Source organism: Zalophus californianus, chromosome 9 (genome assembly GCF_009762305.2).
Source record: "Zalophus californianus isolate mZalCal1 chromosome 9, mZalCal1.pri.v2, whole genome shotgun sequence".
Classification (NCBI taxonomy): Eukaryota; Metazoa; Chordata; class Mammalia; order Carnivora; family Otariidae; genus Zalophus; species Zalophus californianus.
The window spans coordinates 31,705,904-31,721,461 of NC_045603.1; the positions used below are offsets into that span (position 1 = coordinate 31,705,904).

Consider the following 15,558-nt stretch of genomic DNA (forward strand, 5'->3'; position numbering starts at 1 on the left):
TGTGCAGAATACTCTCATGAGGTTCCTCCAATAGGAAAAGTCTTAAAAATGACATCAGGTCAGACTTTTCAGAACCCTGAAGAATTTTCATTCTCTGATCTCAGTTTGAGAATGGTAGTATTGCAACAGTGAGAGTAAATGAATAAATGTTTACCTTTATAAATTATCAGCAAGTTCTAAGCAATTTATATTACAAAGTTCATAAGAAATACCCATATATTTTGTGAAGCAGTATCTGTTTTTTGTTGTTTTAACACATAATCATTATGTTCTAGATTAGCTAATAGTCAGCTGGAAAAAGAAAAAGCAGAATTAATCCATCAGTTAGAAGTTAACAAAGACCAAAGTGGAGCTCAAAGCACTGTATCTGGTAAAGTATTTTCTACTTCTAATGTGTTAGCTAACCCAAGTTTTTGAATTAGCGTTTGCCTTTTTTATTTATTCAGATTTCTGATGATTGTCTTCCTATAAAATCAGATCCCTGATAGGTTTTCAGAGCTCTTTCCTTCATGCAACAGTCATGTTCCCATTGAGTCCTCTTGAGTTGTTTGTAACAGCAGGTACTCAGGTGTTTTTCTTTTTATGTTCCGTATGGGTGTTACATTTAATCATGACACAGTGCTAAGCAATGTGCTAGGTCTGTGGTTTCCAGTTTCTAAGTAGACCCTTTTAAGCCCTCTGAACATGAACGTTATCTTCTAAATGTTATTGTCCTCTTGTTATTTTTTTAAAGATTTTATTAATTTGTTTGAGAGAGAAAGAGAACAGGAGGAGGGGCAGAGAGAGAGCGAGAAGACTCCCTGCTGAGTGGGGAGCCCGTTGCAGGGGCTCGATCCCAGGACCCTGGGATCATGACCTGAGCCGAAGTCAGATGCTTAACTGACTGAGCCACCCAGGTGCCCCTATCCTCGTTATTAACTTTAAAACTACATATAGTAAACATTGTCTACATTCTTCTTCCCTTTTACAAAGTAAAACAGTCTAGTGCTCTACATGCTTCCATTCAGAAGTAATTAATCATTGTATTACTCGGTGCATATGTATGCATATGTACATATATGCATTATGTATACATACATAATTAAGTTGATCCTCATTATTTTCAGGGTATTTGTAAATTCAGCCACTCACTAAAATTTACTTGTAACCCCAAAACCAGTACTCCTGGTGCTTTTGCAGATACACACAGCAGTGAAAAATTTAAGTTCTGACCCACCATGTTCCAGATGAGATCCAACACGGTGAGGCTCTGCATTATTGCAGCTCTCTCATACAGATGACCAGAGGATGGAGGCCATACAAGGGAGTGCAGCACAGGGCAAGAAGCTGTTTCTGGGGCCAGTTGGACTGGGTTTAAATCCCAGCTCTGACACGAGTGGGGCCTCAGGAGAATCACTTGACACTTCTGAACTTTGTTTTCTCTTTTATAAAACAAAGAAAATAGAATCTACCAGGGTGAATTGTTTCCAGGATTTAAAATCACACTGTATGTGAGATATGAGTATGTGTATGTGTAATGTTTTCCCTAAGAGCAATGAATCGTTCAACATTCACGAATCCATTGTTCGGGTTGACTTTTGAGAACATCACTGTTAACAGCAAGAATCATTTGTTATGTATATTTCATAGTGCGATGATGGAAATGGCAAATTCTATTCCAAAGGACTGTATCAATTTATACCTGAACAATCTTTGACTATTTCATACAGCTTTTTCAGTATCCTACCACATATTCTTTTTGCTACTTTGTATTAAAGCGATCATGTATGAGTTGTACCAGACACTATGCTAAGTGCTTTACAAGCATTTTATAATTTTTTTCCTCCCCTGACCCCAGCATTTTATAATTTAACTCTTAAAGCACTGTTTGGTGGGTACTACTGTCTCCATTTTACCTATGATCTTCACCTTAAAGACGTTCAGTAACAAGGTCACAACAGCTAGGAAGTAAGAGAGGCAGGATGAAACCTAAATCTGTGGAACTCCAAAGCTCCTCACCATTCCCTGCTTTTGACCACGGAAATGCCTTAGCTACCTCTTGGTGACTAAAACAGTCATGTAAATCTCTCTCAACAGTAGCTCTTAGAGCAGCCAGCTTAGGGTACCAGACAAGCACACTCCCAAAGGCCTGTTGATGCTGTTGACGTGTGGCAAGTTCGTTCTTTCTAAGAAACCTCTGTTTCCTGAGAGGGAATTTCAGAACCCTGTATTCTTCATCATTTAAAGGAGATTAAGGATACCTACCATATTTCAAAGACTGTTAAGGTTCAAAATCAAACCAAAACTGTCTTGGCAGTTCTAAAGCACTATTTAAATACAAAGTAGCAAAAAGACTGTGGCAGAATATTGAAAAAGCTGTATCAAACAAAGTTTGTTCAGGCATAAATTGGTATAATCCTTTGAAACAGAATCTGCCACTTCAATCATGCAATCAAATACCATTAAGCTAACTTTCGGAAAGTGCTGTACATAATAATCATTTTTACTACACTATTTCATTACAAATCTGTGTAACATATAGCATCCCTTTGATTAAGGCAATCAACTCAATATAGCATTACAGTGATTAAGAACCAGATTTATAAAAAATCATTAGCACTTTCTACAAAGGTGAGGGAAGTTTCGAAAAGTATGATTTTGCTCTGTTTTCCAAAGGAAGATGGGTTCTGTTGACTATTCCCAAAGGAAAGGATGAGGAAAATATTTCTGATCTCCAACTTATAATTAGGGGACCATATCAAGGGAACCTTAATAGAACAGAAACCTTCCTGTCTCATTCATCAAAATGTGTCTTGCGGCCCATTATTTTCTCAAACTTTAGCATTACTTTTAAAATTTTACCCTTCAATGGCTACAAAATATGACAGGACACATTATATGTTGTTTGAAGAAAATGTTTCTAGCAAAGATGGCAATTAAATAAAAAATCCCATTTGTTCATTGATTCTCATAAAACTGGAGCGATGTTAACTCCAGGTGAGGGGGGTGGTTAAGGATCCAGTAAATTAAAGCCCTTGTGCTCTATTTGTGTACTTAATGGTATCTGACCGTAGTATTAGGATTTATTCGTCTTTGTATTATGCACCCTGCCTGGTGTGTTTTTCACGTAGTAATTACACAGTAAATGTGTAGTGACCTACATGGAACAGCCAATACTGTTGGGGACCAGGAGCTGTTGGCCAGCTCTGGGGGTAGCCCCTTACCTAACAGTCTACTTATTCTTTTGTTATCCTTTTAGTACCTAACAGTGCTTCCTGGCTTTAGAATTTTTCTCTGGAAAATAATTTCTTCCATGTAAAAAATTAACTGGATTCTACACTTCTAATACCCAGCAGGTGCCTTTTCTCTTGGTCTGCTATGGAACTACAATACCTAATAGAGATAGCATTACAGTATTCACAGCCCGGAAAGTGTTTCAGCAGTAAAATGCCGTATATTCTAGGCTCTAGTTTCTTAAGTTTTCTACTTATTCTCTGAAACAAATCCTTTGTTAGAGTGGGGAAAAGCAGAATCTGATTTTTATAACTTTTTTGGCAGATCCTGATCAACTAAAGGAAAAGGTAAAAGATTTAGAGACACAGCTCAAAACCTCAGATTTAGAAAAGCAGCATTTGAAGGTAATTTTATCTAATTATAAATGTTTTGTGAAAACTGTTAAAAACAACTTTTATGAACACCATCTTTGAGTTTTAAGTATGTATCCTAAAAATTCCTGGAGTTACATTTGACCTTGATATCACAGAATTCATTACATTCATCTGTGTTAAAAATACCAAACGAGAGCTACAAAAAAACAGACAAAACAGGATTAAAGAGAAATTTATTTTTTGATTCTTAACAAATGTAGCTCATTATTTTAATATTAAGTTTTGGGTGACATTGGGAATAATGTCTTTTATTTCCTTTTGAAGTTCTTTTTGGGAATAGCTCCCTTTATTAAAGAAAGGTATTTGCCATGCTTTATATCTCTCAAAGAATCTATAAACAGAAAAGAGCATAAGTTGAAGAATTAACTAGTGATCACTAGCTATTCTAAAGTTCAAATTGTCTCTTCACCAGATGCCTCTTTAGCCAGGTAGAAGTCCTAGAGTTTCCCTATTATAAATATATTTATAAGAAGTTGATTATTATTCACTTAAAAAAAATAGGTATTTGTAAAGAAAATATAAATGAAGCCTAAACCAAAGAATCTTAACCAAAATAACTTGTGTTGTGAATAGCCAAGTCTTTTTGATTTCCTCAATGAGAGTATCTGATATACTTTTGGAGGAAGATTAAATGCCGCCCCTCCCCTACCCGTTTAAGAACTGATAAATTTTAGTCAAAAACTAGGACATAACTTACAGAACAAATAATTTAACTTACTAGCTAAGTTAGTTACGCTGTACAATGAAACCTTCCTTTCTAAGAAAATACTTCTGCCTCTATAGTATATAAGTATATTAGATTATTCAGGTTACTTTGGATTTTATGTTTGTAATTAAGTCTCTTTTTAGTTCAAATCTAAAGAATATATTGTATTCCTACATACCTTTCAAAGATACCATGTTTCTATTAGGAGGAAATAAAAAAGCTGCAAAAAGAACTGGAAAACTTTGATCCTTCATTTTTTGAAGAAATTGAAGATCTGAAGTATAATTATAAAGAAGAAGTGAAAAAGAGTATTCTCTTAGAAGAAAAGTTAAAAAAACTTTCTGAACAATATGGAGTTGAATTAAGTAGTCCTGTTGCTGCTTCTGAACAGTTTGAAGATGAAGAGGAAAGTCCTGCTGATCTCCCCATTTATTAAGGACACCTCTACCTGTAGTTTTACCTAACTATTAACTTTATAAGTTAAAACTCCATCTGTAAATCAAGCAGGTCTCAGACCTACATGATTTCCTTCTTCATACCCTGTACCTTTACTAAATTTAAGTTTTAGTAAATATAATTATATGAAATTTTAAACATAAAAGTATATTTTTGATTTTCAGAGTAAGTTATGACTATCAAATAAACTATGATGAATTTTGTATACATAATGTTTGTTCTTTAAAGAGTATAGAGTGAGCTTTAATAACTTAACATTTAAAATTGGGGTTTTATACTTATTTGTATGTGTATTAAGACTCAAGTTTTATATATATGTACATGTATATAAACATGTTATGAGATTACAGCCATATGTTTTATTAAGTGTTTAGAATAAATTCATCTTGAACTATTTAATTTTTAACTACTGATCCAGAACTGTTGGTTTAACTGCTGTCTTTATCCAACTTTTGTACAAGGTAGGGAGCTTATTATTACATTACATTTTTAAGTCTAGTGGTTGAAATTCATTTGCTGGTTCTAAATAAAATTTTGAATAGACCTTTGCAACTGGGAAATTCATGTCTTCAAATGCCAGAAGACATATTGCTCTATTAGACATGGAACCTTGAGATTTTTTTTACCTTCAACATGTGGTAGAATATTCAAGATTCAAAGATAACAGTAAAGCTGGTTCTAAATTGCATTTCTAGTTTATACATCAAGTATTATATCTTTGAGTCTACCAAATTTCTGATTATCTATTTTTGAAAAGAGACTAAACAAACACTTAGTATCAAAGGCATGGTCATACTTGTTCAGGTTCATGTTGATGATAACTGGTTTTGAATTCATATAAGTATCTGGTATTGGCCAGCATAAACCAAGATGATGGCGATGAACCTGAAAAGAGAAAGTTATTAGCTTTAGACTTTTTTATCTTCATTCACTTTTTAAGTATTTATTTTGAAGGCCTACCATCTGCCAAGCACTATTTAAGGCTCCACTTTATCTTACCCTTTTTTTTTCATACCTGTTCTCCTCCTGACATATTACATATTTACTTGTTATTGTCTATCTTCCCCATTAGAATGTGAGCTTCATGAAGGCAGAAACATTTTGTTGATTCTGTATTTCCAGTACCTGGAAACATGCCAGGAACATATTCAGGGGCTCCATAAAAATTTAATGAGTAGTCTGTTGTTGAGTACAGAAGCTAGCCAATTAAAAAATATGGGTGGGGAGGCATTCTAAGTATCACATGACAGAACGGTGCTTTTTGCTCTGATTGCAATTACATGAGCACGGTTAGAACATACACCGTGTGGGTATATTTGGCAGACGGGGGTGTACCGCAGTTCTGGAAAGTGAAGCAAGGGTCAGATCATGAATAATCTTAATGTCACTAAGCAGTTTTATGCAGCAAAGTTAACATTTTCACTTACGGTGAAAAATGGACAGAACAGGGATAAGACTGGAAGATAACCTTTAAGAGGGTGATAAACTAGGTCAAGCATGAATCTTGGCTTCAATTAAAATGAAAATTAACTGCCAACTGGTTGGGGAGAAGTACAGATTCAAGAGATCAGAATCTTTGCGAAGTAATGGAGAGAGGGGTTAAAAATATTTCAGTTTTTGAATTGTTGGGAGTCGGGTGGATATGACTAGGTCCAGTTCTGAACATTACTAATTTCAGAAACCTTTGAGAAATCAAACAGACAAGTCCAAGAGACAGAAAGGGCATAAAGTAGAAAAGTTCATTCTGTAAATATTAACTGTTACCTTGGCACTTTTAACTCAAATTCTATAATCAAACAAGTTTGGGAAATGCTGAGTTAACCTAAGTTGGTACGGATTATCTCAGAGGGCATTCATTTGCAACATCAATTTTCAAGAAGGCAGTACGTAATGTGCAGTTTTTCCAGACATTTTCATCACTTTAATTCTGACGCACATCTAGGAAAACCAATGCCCCAGAGAATGAATACACATTGGGAAACACTATTATATAAAGAATGGTGGCCTGTGAGATGAGTAAATTAAATTTATTTACAACACATTAGAATTACTGCAATCTGTAGAGAATATTCTAGTGCCACTTCTACCTCGTTTCAGGAAGTAAGACAACATCCCACAAGCTACTTTCTGTCATTACCTTGATTAAACAGCCATCGTTACAATGCCATACTATTCCTTCAATTTTACCCTCTCTGCAACCTTCAAACCAGGATAACAGATCGTTGTGCTTCAAGGTAGGTAGATTTCTGATTTGAAATGCCCCATGTGGTATAAGAAGATGTAATGGATGCTTCTTGCTTCCTAGCCCTAAATGTTAAAAATTTCCATTAGCCATACAAAGGTTTCAAAAAGAATTGAGAAAATTTACTTCTCCAAATAAAAAGGCCTTTTAAAACATTTAGCAATAAATTTACCAAAAAGTTTAGTTGGTTTCCTAGGAGAGATATACCATAAGTGATCTCATTCAAAATTGCCACCTTACCCTATTAAATATAAATTTCACCTTCATATAATCTATACCAAGGGTCGGCAAACTATGACCCATGGGCTAAATCCAACCAGATGCTTGTTTTTGTAGTTTCAACGCAGCTATATCCATTCTTTTAAGTACTGTTTATGGCCTATAAAACCTAAATACTTACTATCTGGACTTGTACAGAGAAAGTCCTCCAACCCCTGCTCTATACTACTAGCCAAGTTCAACTATCATTCAATGTTTGCCAAACAGCCACTCTATATCTCTGATAACTTGTGTAATTACTCTTCTTTCCACCTGCCAATCAGTCTGCTTCTGATCCCTATATAGGATTTTGCTATTCCAGCTTTAATGTTCTTGGGTCTGTCTCCATCCCCCTGTCAACAATGTTCTCCACAGTGCCCTCTGGACCTGTACTCAGTTCACCATAGTACAGATTTTGATACTCGATTCATGGTCAATTCTTTACTTAATTTACTCTTAGCTGTTAATTAATGCTAAACTAATTACCTAACCATGAAAAACACAGGATTTTCATTCAACTCATTTCACCTAAATTTTAAAAAGCAACAAAAAGTTACCCTTGAGTAATTCCCTTTCATACCTAGTTCTACAATGTTATTACACAAAAGAATGAAAGGCTAAAATCAACTTTTTGGATTAATAAAATGGTTAGAGTCATGCATAAATTTCTCCGTGGACATAAATAGAAATGGCTCTAATTCTAGGAAGCTATTTAGCTCAAATTAGTCATTTCTTTATGTGTTTTAAGTTGAACGTAGGAAGTTCTCTTTATAAATACAGTTACTGTAACCGAACAGGAAAAAGGCTTTACTCACCATACGGGTTTCCATTAATATTTGTTCCTATAAGTTCTAGTGTTTGCTCTAGGAGATCTGAGAGCGGCACTGCACTAATTTCCAGAAGCCCAGGATCATCAGGATGATGCTGCAGTATCAGGGCAACTTCGAATTCATAATTAACTACAGAGGAATGCCAACAGTACTGTTTGTTGTGTTTCTCCACTGGTACCCAACCTATCATGTAAAGGAAAAACTGTCATGACACCGCTTTTCTTTGGATTGAGACTTGAAGCAATTTTTATATTTGTTACAAATTTTCCATGTTTTCTGGATGTTTATCACCCATAGATACACTTTTTTTTAAATCAGTGGAAGTGTTAGCAGTTTTACTACTTTTTTAATCCTAATCATTCTTTTAATCCTAAGGTTTTTTATTCTGTTGATGAATTAACCTGCTTGATGATTCACTATAGAGCACTCAGCATTCCTTTCCAGAAAATTTTCAGTATGAATTGAATACCATTCTAAAACAGAGCATTAAAACCCTTTTTTCATTTCTTTAAGTTTTCTCTCTACTGTCTCTCCAGTTTCAGGGACAATAGACCTATACAGTAAGTTTTCTACAATTTATTGTACTGTTGCAATATTTGCTAAACAATGTATTAATTCCACACGTATTGAAGGTTATTGCTATTCCTCTCCTAACTTGTTACCAGAATAGGTTCCCGCATGTGGGCAATTCTTTATCAAACAAAAACTAGGACACATATGCCACTGTGACCATAATATCTTTGACCTTCAATATTCAGGTTAACTGTAAAAACCTCTTTTCTGGTCCATTAGTCTCCAGGAAAACCCACCCCACTTTTATCATAATCTTGCTTCAAAAATTTAAATTTAGTTCTGCTGTACTCCTGCTTAATAATCTTTACAATGAACCTCAGAATCCTCTAAATGGAATATAAACCCCTTTAAGATCTGAGCCCATTCTACATCTCCAGCCTCAACTTTTATAAATGTCCTCCAATGTCATACACCCTAAACATTCCAGCCACAGAGAAGTGTCACATAAAATTCCCATGACTCCGTATCACTCCTCTTCATGGGAGTTTGCCTAAGCTGACCTTCCCTCGTCCTTGCCAGCTAACTTCCTGGTTCTTAAGCTTCAGTACAGATGTCCTCTCCACTTAGAAGCCTCCTCTATCACAGGCTCACGAGAATTCTTCCTCTTTTCTCTAACTATACCCTTTGTATACCTTCCTTTTAGTTCTTAAATCATAACAATATTGATGGATTTCCCCTAGTGTCTAAAAGATCATGGAGGATAAGGTTCTAATCTTCATTTTTGTGTTACTAGAACCTAAGAGTACTCTGCACATTAGGGTATTCAAGACACGCCTGCTGAACTGAACCATAATCTGGGATATCATTCTACTCAGCACACTTTTGCAAAAATTTTCCCATTCCCAGAAAAACTCCTTATGCATTTTAGAAAAGTTTTCATGATACCAGGAATGTGTCCATTTTCATCAGGCATCGGATTCCCATTTAATTGTTCTATTTCCTTCGCTGGTATCCAGCACTCTGGAACAGGTTTGAAGTCCTCCTCAACATTCCAAAAAAATTCTAAAAGAGTTAAATAATTTTATATGTGGTGATACTTTAAAAAATATAAAAGAAGAACAAATTCAATGTGGGAACAGCTAATAAACCCCATGATATTAGGTATTATACAATTATTCTCCATTACCATGATGTGACTGCACTTCTCAGGGTATTAGCACTTCAAATTTTCAATTTTGGGGGCACCTGGGTGGCTCAGCCATTTTTAAGTGTTTGCCTTCAGCTCAGGTCATGATCCCAGGGTCCTATGATTGAGCCCCACATTGGGTGCTCTGCTTGGCGGGAAGCCTGCTTCTCCCTCTCCCTCTGCCTGCCGCTCCCCCTGCTTGTGCTCACTTGCTGTCAAATAAAATCTTTTTAAAAAAATTTTTCAATTTTGAACCCACCACTCTATAAATAGTGGATAAAAGTCTAAAGGAGCCAATGTGCCAGGTATGTGTAGATTTACGATGAATTTTTAATGCACTATAAATATATAAATGAAAGAGTGGATATACAATGATTAATGTATATATCTGCTTATATAACATTTAGAGGCATTTTAATGTTTAAACATACTGACAATCCTTTTTGTTATTTTTGTGCCTGACTTATAAAATTACAGATTTGTCTCTTAGGCAACAAAACCAAAATGTGTTGCTCATTACAGTATACATGTAGTAATTTGTATGTTTTAATAAAATCAACATAGTCTAATGAGTTATAAAAATGTTAAGAAAATGATTTAAAATACTTTTCAAGAATATTCTTTTACATACAAAGATACTCAATTATAATTTTCTTCTTTCCCCTAAGTACTTAAATTGTAAGGATATAATGTATAAAAATACCACCACAGCAAGAAATAAGCCAAAAATTGCAGGTTATTTAAATCATAAAAAGCTAAAAAAAACAAAAAGGCCCACTAACCTTTTGAGTTTTGTTTTGATTGTAAATAATTTTTAAATTTTTTCTCAGCTAGTTTGTTAGGTTTTCTATCTAGCCGAGCCCAAAGGTATGGCTGACCTAAAAAAAATAATAAAAGGGAAAAGAAAAGTTTAAGAACCGAACAATAAAACTTATCTTGAAAGACAATTTAGTATAAAAGTTTTTTCAATAAATAATAGGGTCATCTTTCCTAAAAGCAGCAACCCTAGAAGATGCATTCTAACAAACACATCTTACCCAGCAGAACCTGATGCTCTAAGAAGACTTAAGTCTGGTTAAAGAATGATGAGGATGAGATAAAAAGTAAATATGTGACCCTTTCATAAGGACATTCTGCAGCCATATTTTATTGACAACGAGCACTTATGAGAAACTGAAGCTACCTCTGTACTAAATGGAAATATATCCACATAACTGTAGTCACACTTTTCCTGAAACATAATTGTAAGGGTTAGTTCCCAAAAATGTGGAATTAGGCTGAGCTGTTTTGCACGGCTCTGATCCCTGGTCAAGTTATTAGTGATGATCTGTAATCATGGATCTGTGAGGTTTCAGCGTAGTGTGCCTGCATTCTTTACTGATAACAGTAAGACTAATGAATCTTATACCTGGTGTCAGTGAGACTCCTGGAGGGCTCTGCTGTTGAGGCTGGTTACTTAGCAGGAAGATGTCTCTGTGACCAGCAGAATATAAAAATCCCCAGCTGACACTCCATTTTGGATTCTGTTTCCAAGGTGTTCCCTGCATACATCAGTGGTTCCTGATTTGACAAAGTGTGTCCTGCCAGGACCTTGGGGGCTGAGGGGTACAAGGGGGTAACAATAGGTGCTTTCACCTGGACTCACGGACCCTTTGCGGCTGTGTACATCCTTACATTCAATGCCCTTGCTAATACTGTGTATCCTTTATATCCTGTAATAAACTGTGGATTTGCAAGCACCGTCATTTTGGATCCTGTAAGTTTTCTTTAGCAATCCAATCATGTTTATCTGCCACTATTATACATGATCACACATAATGATGCACATTTAAGTTTCTTAATATAAATATAAAAGCCTGAAAAATCTTTTAGTTTCTTCAAATATATGAGATTTTAAAATTACTGATTATAGTTTGGTTAGACATTTTGGTTAGACATTCTGTATTACTTATTAACTATCCCAATAAGTAATATGAAGAACAAGATTAAAATTATATTCTGTCATTTCTGGTTCTGGACCTTTTGTTCTTTTTACTAGTAAGTACAAAAATTCATTTCACTCATACCCATTAAAATAGCTACTATCAAACAAACAAAAAAGTGTTGGTGAGGATGCAGAGAAACTGGAACACTTGTGCACTGTTGGTAAATCGTGTAGCTGCTGTGGAAAATAGTATGGCAGCTCCTCAAAATATTAAAAATAGAATTACTATATGACCCAACAACTCCACTTCTGGATATATGCCCAAAAGAACTGAAAGCAGGACCTCCACGAGGTTATTTGTTCACCATGCTCATAGCAGCATTGTTTACAACAGCCAAAAGGTGGAAGAAGTCCAACTGTACACTGATGGATGAATGGTATGTACATAAAACTACGTGGTATAGACATAAAATTAATGTGATTTGTACAACAAACATACACACAATGAAATGTTACTCATAAAAAGGAAGGGAATTTGGGGTGCCTGGGTGGCTGAGTCGTTGAGCATCTGCCTTTGGCTCAGGTCACGGTCCCAGGGTCCTAGGATCAAGCCCCGCATCGGGCTCCCCGCTCGGCGGGAAGCCTGCTTCTCCCTCTCCCACTCCCCCTGCTGTGTTCCCTCTCTCGCTGTGTCTCTGTCAAATAAATAAAATCTTTAAAAAAAAAAGGGGGGGGAGGGAATTTTGCAGGTACTACAGCATGGATGAACACTGAGGACACTATGCTACATGAAATAAGCTTGTCATAAAAAGAAAATACCATATGACTCCACATATATGAGGTATCTAGAATAGCCAAAACCATAGAGACAAAGTAGAATATGGTTGTCAAGGGCTGGAGGAGGGGGAATGGTGAATTATTTAATGGGTACTGAGTTTTAATTTCGCAAGATGAAGAGTTCTGGAGATAGATGGTGGTGATAGGAGCATAACGATGAACCGTACACTTAAAAATGGTTAAGATGGTAAATTATATTAAGTGTATGTTAATCACAATTCAAAATGAAAAAAAATGCATTTCAGAAAAGATTTCCTGATACCAGGAATATGTCTAATTTGCATTTATTCAACTGTTCTGTTTCTCTTGCTGAAATTAAGAGGTAAAACGAAATCAAAGATTATTTCTCTCTTATTTTTTTTCCTTAACTGACAATTTCTATTTTAGTTTCTAACTCTTAAAGTGCATTAAATTGAAATAAATTAGAGATACTGACAATAGTAATAAAAACTATGGAGTCAGCACTGGAATCGGTGAAATAAGAGCAAGTTTTAGGTTCAAACATAGGTTCTATTACCAGTTCAGCCATTCATTAATTATATGGTCTTGGACAAATTATTTAAGTTCTCTGAGGCTCAGTTTCCTTATGTGTGAAATGGAGAGGCTTACTGTACAAATTAGAGATAACATGATAAGCATTTACCATACGGCCTGCCTTGAATGAGTATTAAGCAAATGTTAATTACCTTCCTTTCCTCCCCCGAGAAAGATACAATGATAATAATAAGTAAGTATAACAACTGAGACTTTATCATTTTGCTCTTATACTTAGGTTGCCAAGGGTTTATGAAGGGTAAATGCCCTACTTCAGATATATATAGTTTGTAAAGTGATCAAATAATATGTAGTGTAATTTTACCTTTGTAGGTAGTAATATAGCAACATGTTCCATCCACTTTTTCTGTTGGAAGTGCACTGTATATATCTGCATCTAATGCCTTGTGACTTAGAGTTTCAGTTGCCAAAACTTTAAATGGCTTAAAAAAGAGAGAAAGAAAATTGGTTTAAAATAAACAGCGTCTACGCCTTCACACATACTCTCACCTGGAATGTTCTTAATTTCACTATTTCTAAAGTACAATCTTCTGCTTACCCTTCAAGACAATTAAAAAATATTTCTTCCATCAAGTTCTCATGAGTTACCCCCTCCCTTCTATGCTATCACAGCAATACCTGTTTTCCCACACTTATTTTTAATTCGTACGTTTCTTTAGCCACCAGGAGCTGACATCAGGAACCTCGTCCTCGGCAGCACTGTCTCTGCAGCAGTGTGTTCAATCATTTACTTGACAATTACTTGCTAAATGCTTTCTATGGGTTAATCCTTGTCCTTGACAACAGGAAGTTAGAGATTAACAAAAAAGTACTGTCTTTGGTGGAATTTTCATTTTAATGAGCAAGACAATAGTAACAAAATAATACATACATACAATGTTAAGTATAATAAATGTTACAGAGAAAAACAAATGGGGAGTCTTTCAAATTTAGCAGTACTAAACTGCATAATTTATGGTTCTATTTATGGTTCTTCTACTGTCAGGAAGAGAAGCCAAGACCATCAAGAACGGGAGAAAAGAGTTTCTACAATTCCTACAATTTTTTATCTGTAATTTATGTTTATTTCTGAGAAAGACATATGCCACCGTTTTATAGTGTGAATTACCTGAAGTAACACTCATCTTAAATAATGTGAAAAACACTGCACAATACTGGTGTGTACAGGTTTAAAACTAATAAATGAAAGTACTGTTTCTGGGTTTTCTGAATCAGGTAGACTTAGGAAATTAGCAGCATTCTGTTACTGATTGGATACTTTCAAGATAAAATAATGACGGGATTTATCACTAACTTCTGCAGTTAGTATCAGAGGATATCAGTTTAACCTGTGGTGGTAAGGCCTGGCCTAATAGCAACGTAAATTTGAATAGCAACGTAAATTTGAATCCACAAATTTCAAATTTACCAAAAATCCTAGGGAGGAGATTACTCTGCCTGTGGAGATTTTTTTTTTTTTAATTTTGTTTATTTATTTGAGAGAGGGAGAGGGAGCGAGAGGGCGGGGTGAGGGGCACAGGGAGAAGCAGACTCCCCATCAAGCAGGGACCCCGATACGGGGATACAGGGATAGAGGGCTCCTTCTCGGGACTCTGGGATCATGACCTGAGCGGAAGGCAGACGCTTAACCAACTGAGCCACCCAGGCGACCCCTCGGCCCCATGGAGCTCTAGATGAGCTCCAAATATTCCTTCTATAAGAATCAACTTTCTACCACTCTACTACCAACATGTTCAAAAGACAATGTAAGATACCAAGGGTACACAAAGTTCTCCTTCTCATTAAAGACTTTAAACTACTTGGAAAAAAAAAGACATTTGTGTTAAAAAGTAACAGTGAATATCAACTGAGCGGTCCTCCAATTTCCCGACAGAGGAGATCATAGGATAACTAAGATGCTCAAAAATTTCATGGAGAAGGTCTGATTTGAAAAAATCAAAAATTGTGGAAGTAATCCAGGCAGAGCTGCACAGTCCAAGCAAAAATAAAGACAGCACTATGCCTGCTAGGTTCACAGGATGAAAGACTTTGTTCAAACAGAGACTTCACTTTAAGTAGGCAACTCCGTCACAAACACACATGGCATTTTCCGCAGCGCTGAGCCCAGGCCCCTCATGGTGGGTCCAACAGGCACTTCAAGAGTAGACTGGGCCTGGTTAATGGGAAGCCTTGACTTATAGTTAAGGATCTGAATACTATGCTATAAATAATACTGTAAGCAAATCTTAACTGCAGAGGGATCTGAGCAGGGGCTTACTTTTCCTGGTGGAGGGTACTTTTACCAACGACCCACTCCTACCGACATACAAAGTTGAGAATCACAGCTAAAGTGAACCACTATTTGGGATGTCAATATTTCATATTAGGTTTGTTATGCCTATAAAAAATAAAAGCGTGGCAACTA

The 15,558-nt window shown here is 35.8% G+C and overlaps 2 protein-coding genes across 9 annotated transcripts in view; one reads left to right on the forward strand and one right to left on the reverse strand.

Annotated features, from left to right (window-relative positions):
* Window positions 1-4,816, forward strand: part of CEP290 (centrosomal protein 290) — an 85,562-nt gene extending 80,746 nt beyond the window's left edge. For 2 of the 3 annotated variants that reach the window (XM_027593663.2, XM_027593662.2), the window contains 3 exons: window positions 276-370; window positions 3,538-3,617; window positions 4,559-4,816. In XM_027593663.2, coding sequence (XP_027449464.1) covers window positions 276-370; window positions 3,538-3,617; window positions 4,559-4,789 — 406 coding nt within the window. In that variant the 3' untranslated portion in view covers window positions 4,790-4,816. The remainder of the gene's footprint in view (window positions 1-275; window positions 371-3,537; window positions 3,618-4,558) is intronic. The other variant, XM_027593664.2, reaches the window with a different exon arrangement.
* The window catches only part of C9H12orf29 (chromosome 9 C12orf29 homolog), a 32,857-nt gene that overhangs the window by 16,013 nt on the left and 1,286 nt on the right, over window positions 1-15,558 (reverse strand). For 4 of the 6 annotated variants that reach the window (XR_003519879.2, XM_027593688.2, XM_027593689.2 and 1 more), the window contains exons 2-7: window positions 13,459-13,576; window positions 10,621-10,716; window positions 9,598-9,714; window positions 8,125-8,322; window positions 6,947-7,116; window positions 5,606-5,694 (exon numbers count right to left, since the gene is read on the reverse strand). Coding sequence is in view for 5 of the 6 variants with exons in the window: in XM_027593688.2 (XP_027449489.1) it covers window positions 5,606-5,694; window positions 6,947-7,116; window positions 8,125-8,322; window positions 9,598-9,714; window positions 10,621-10,716; window positions 13,459-13,576 (788 nt within the window). In the remaining variant the exon portion in view is untranslated. Of the gene's footprint in view, window positions 1-554; window positions 1,422-3,803; window positions 5,695-6,946; window positions 7,117-8,124; window positions 8,323-9,597; window positions 9,715-10,620; window positions 10,717-13,458; window positions 13,577-15,558 lie in introns of those variants that run through there. The other 2 variants (XM_027593685.2, XM_027593686.2) reach the window with 2 other exon arrangements.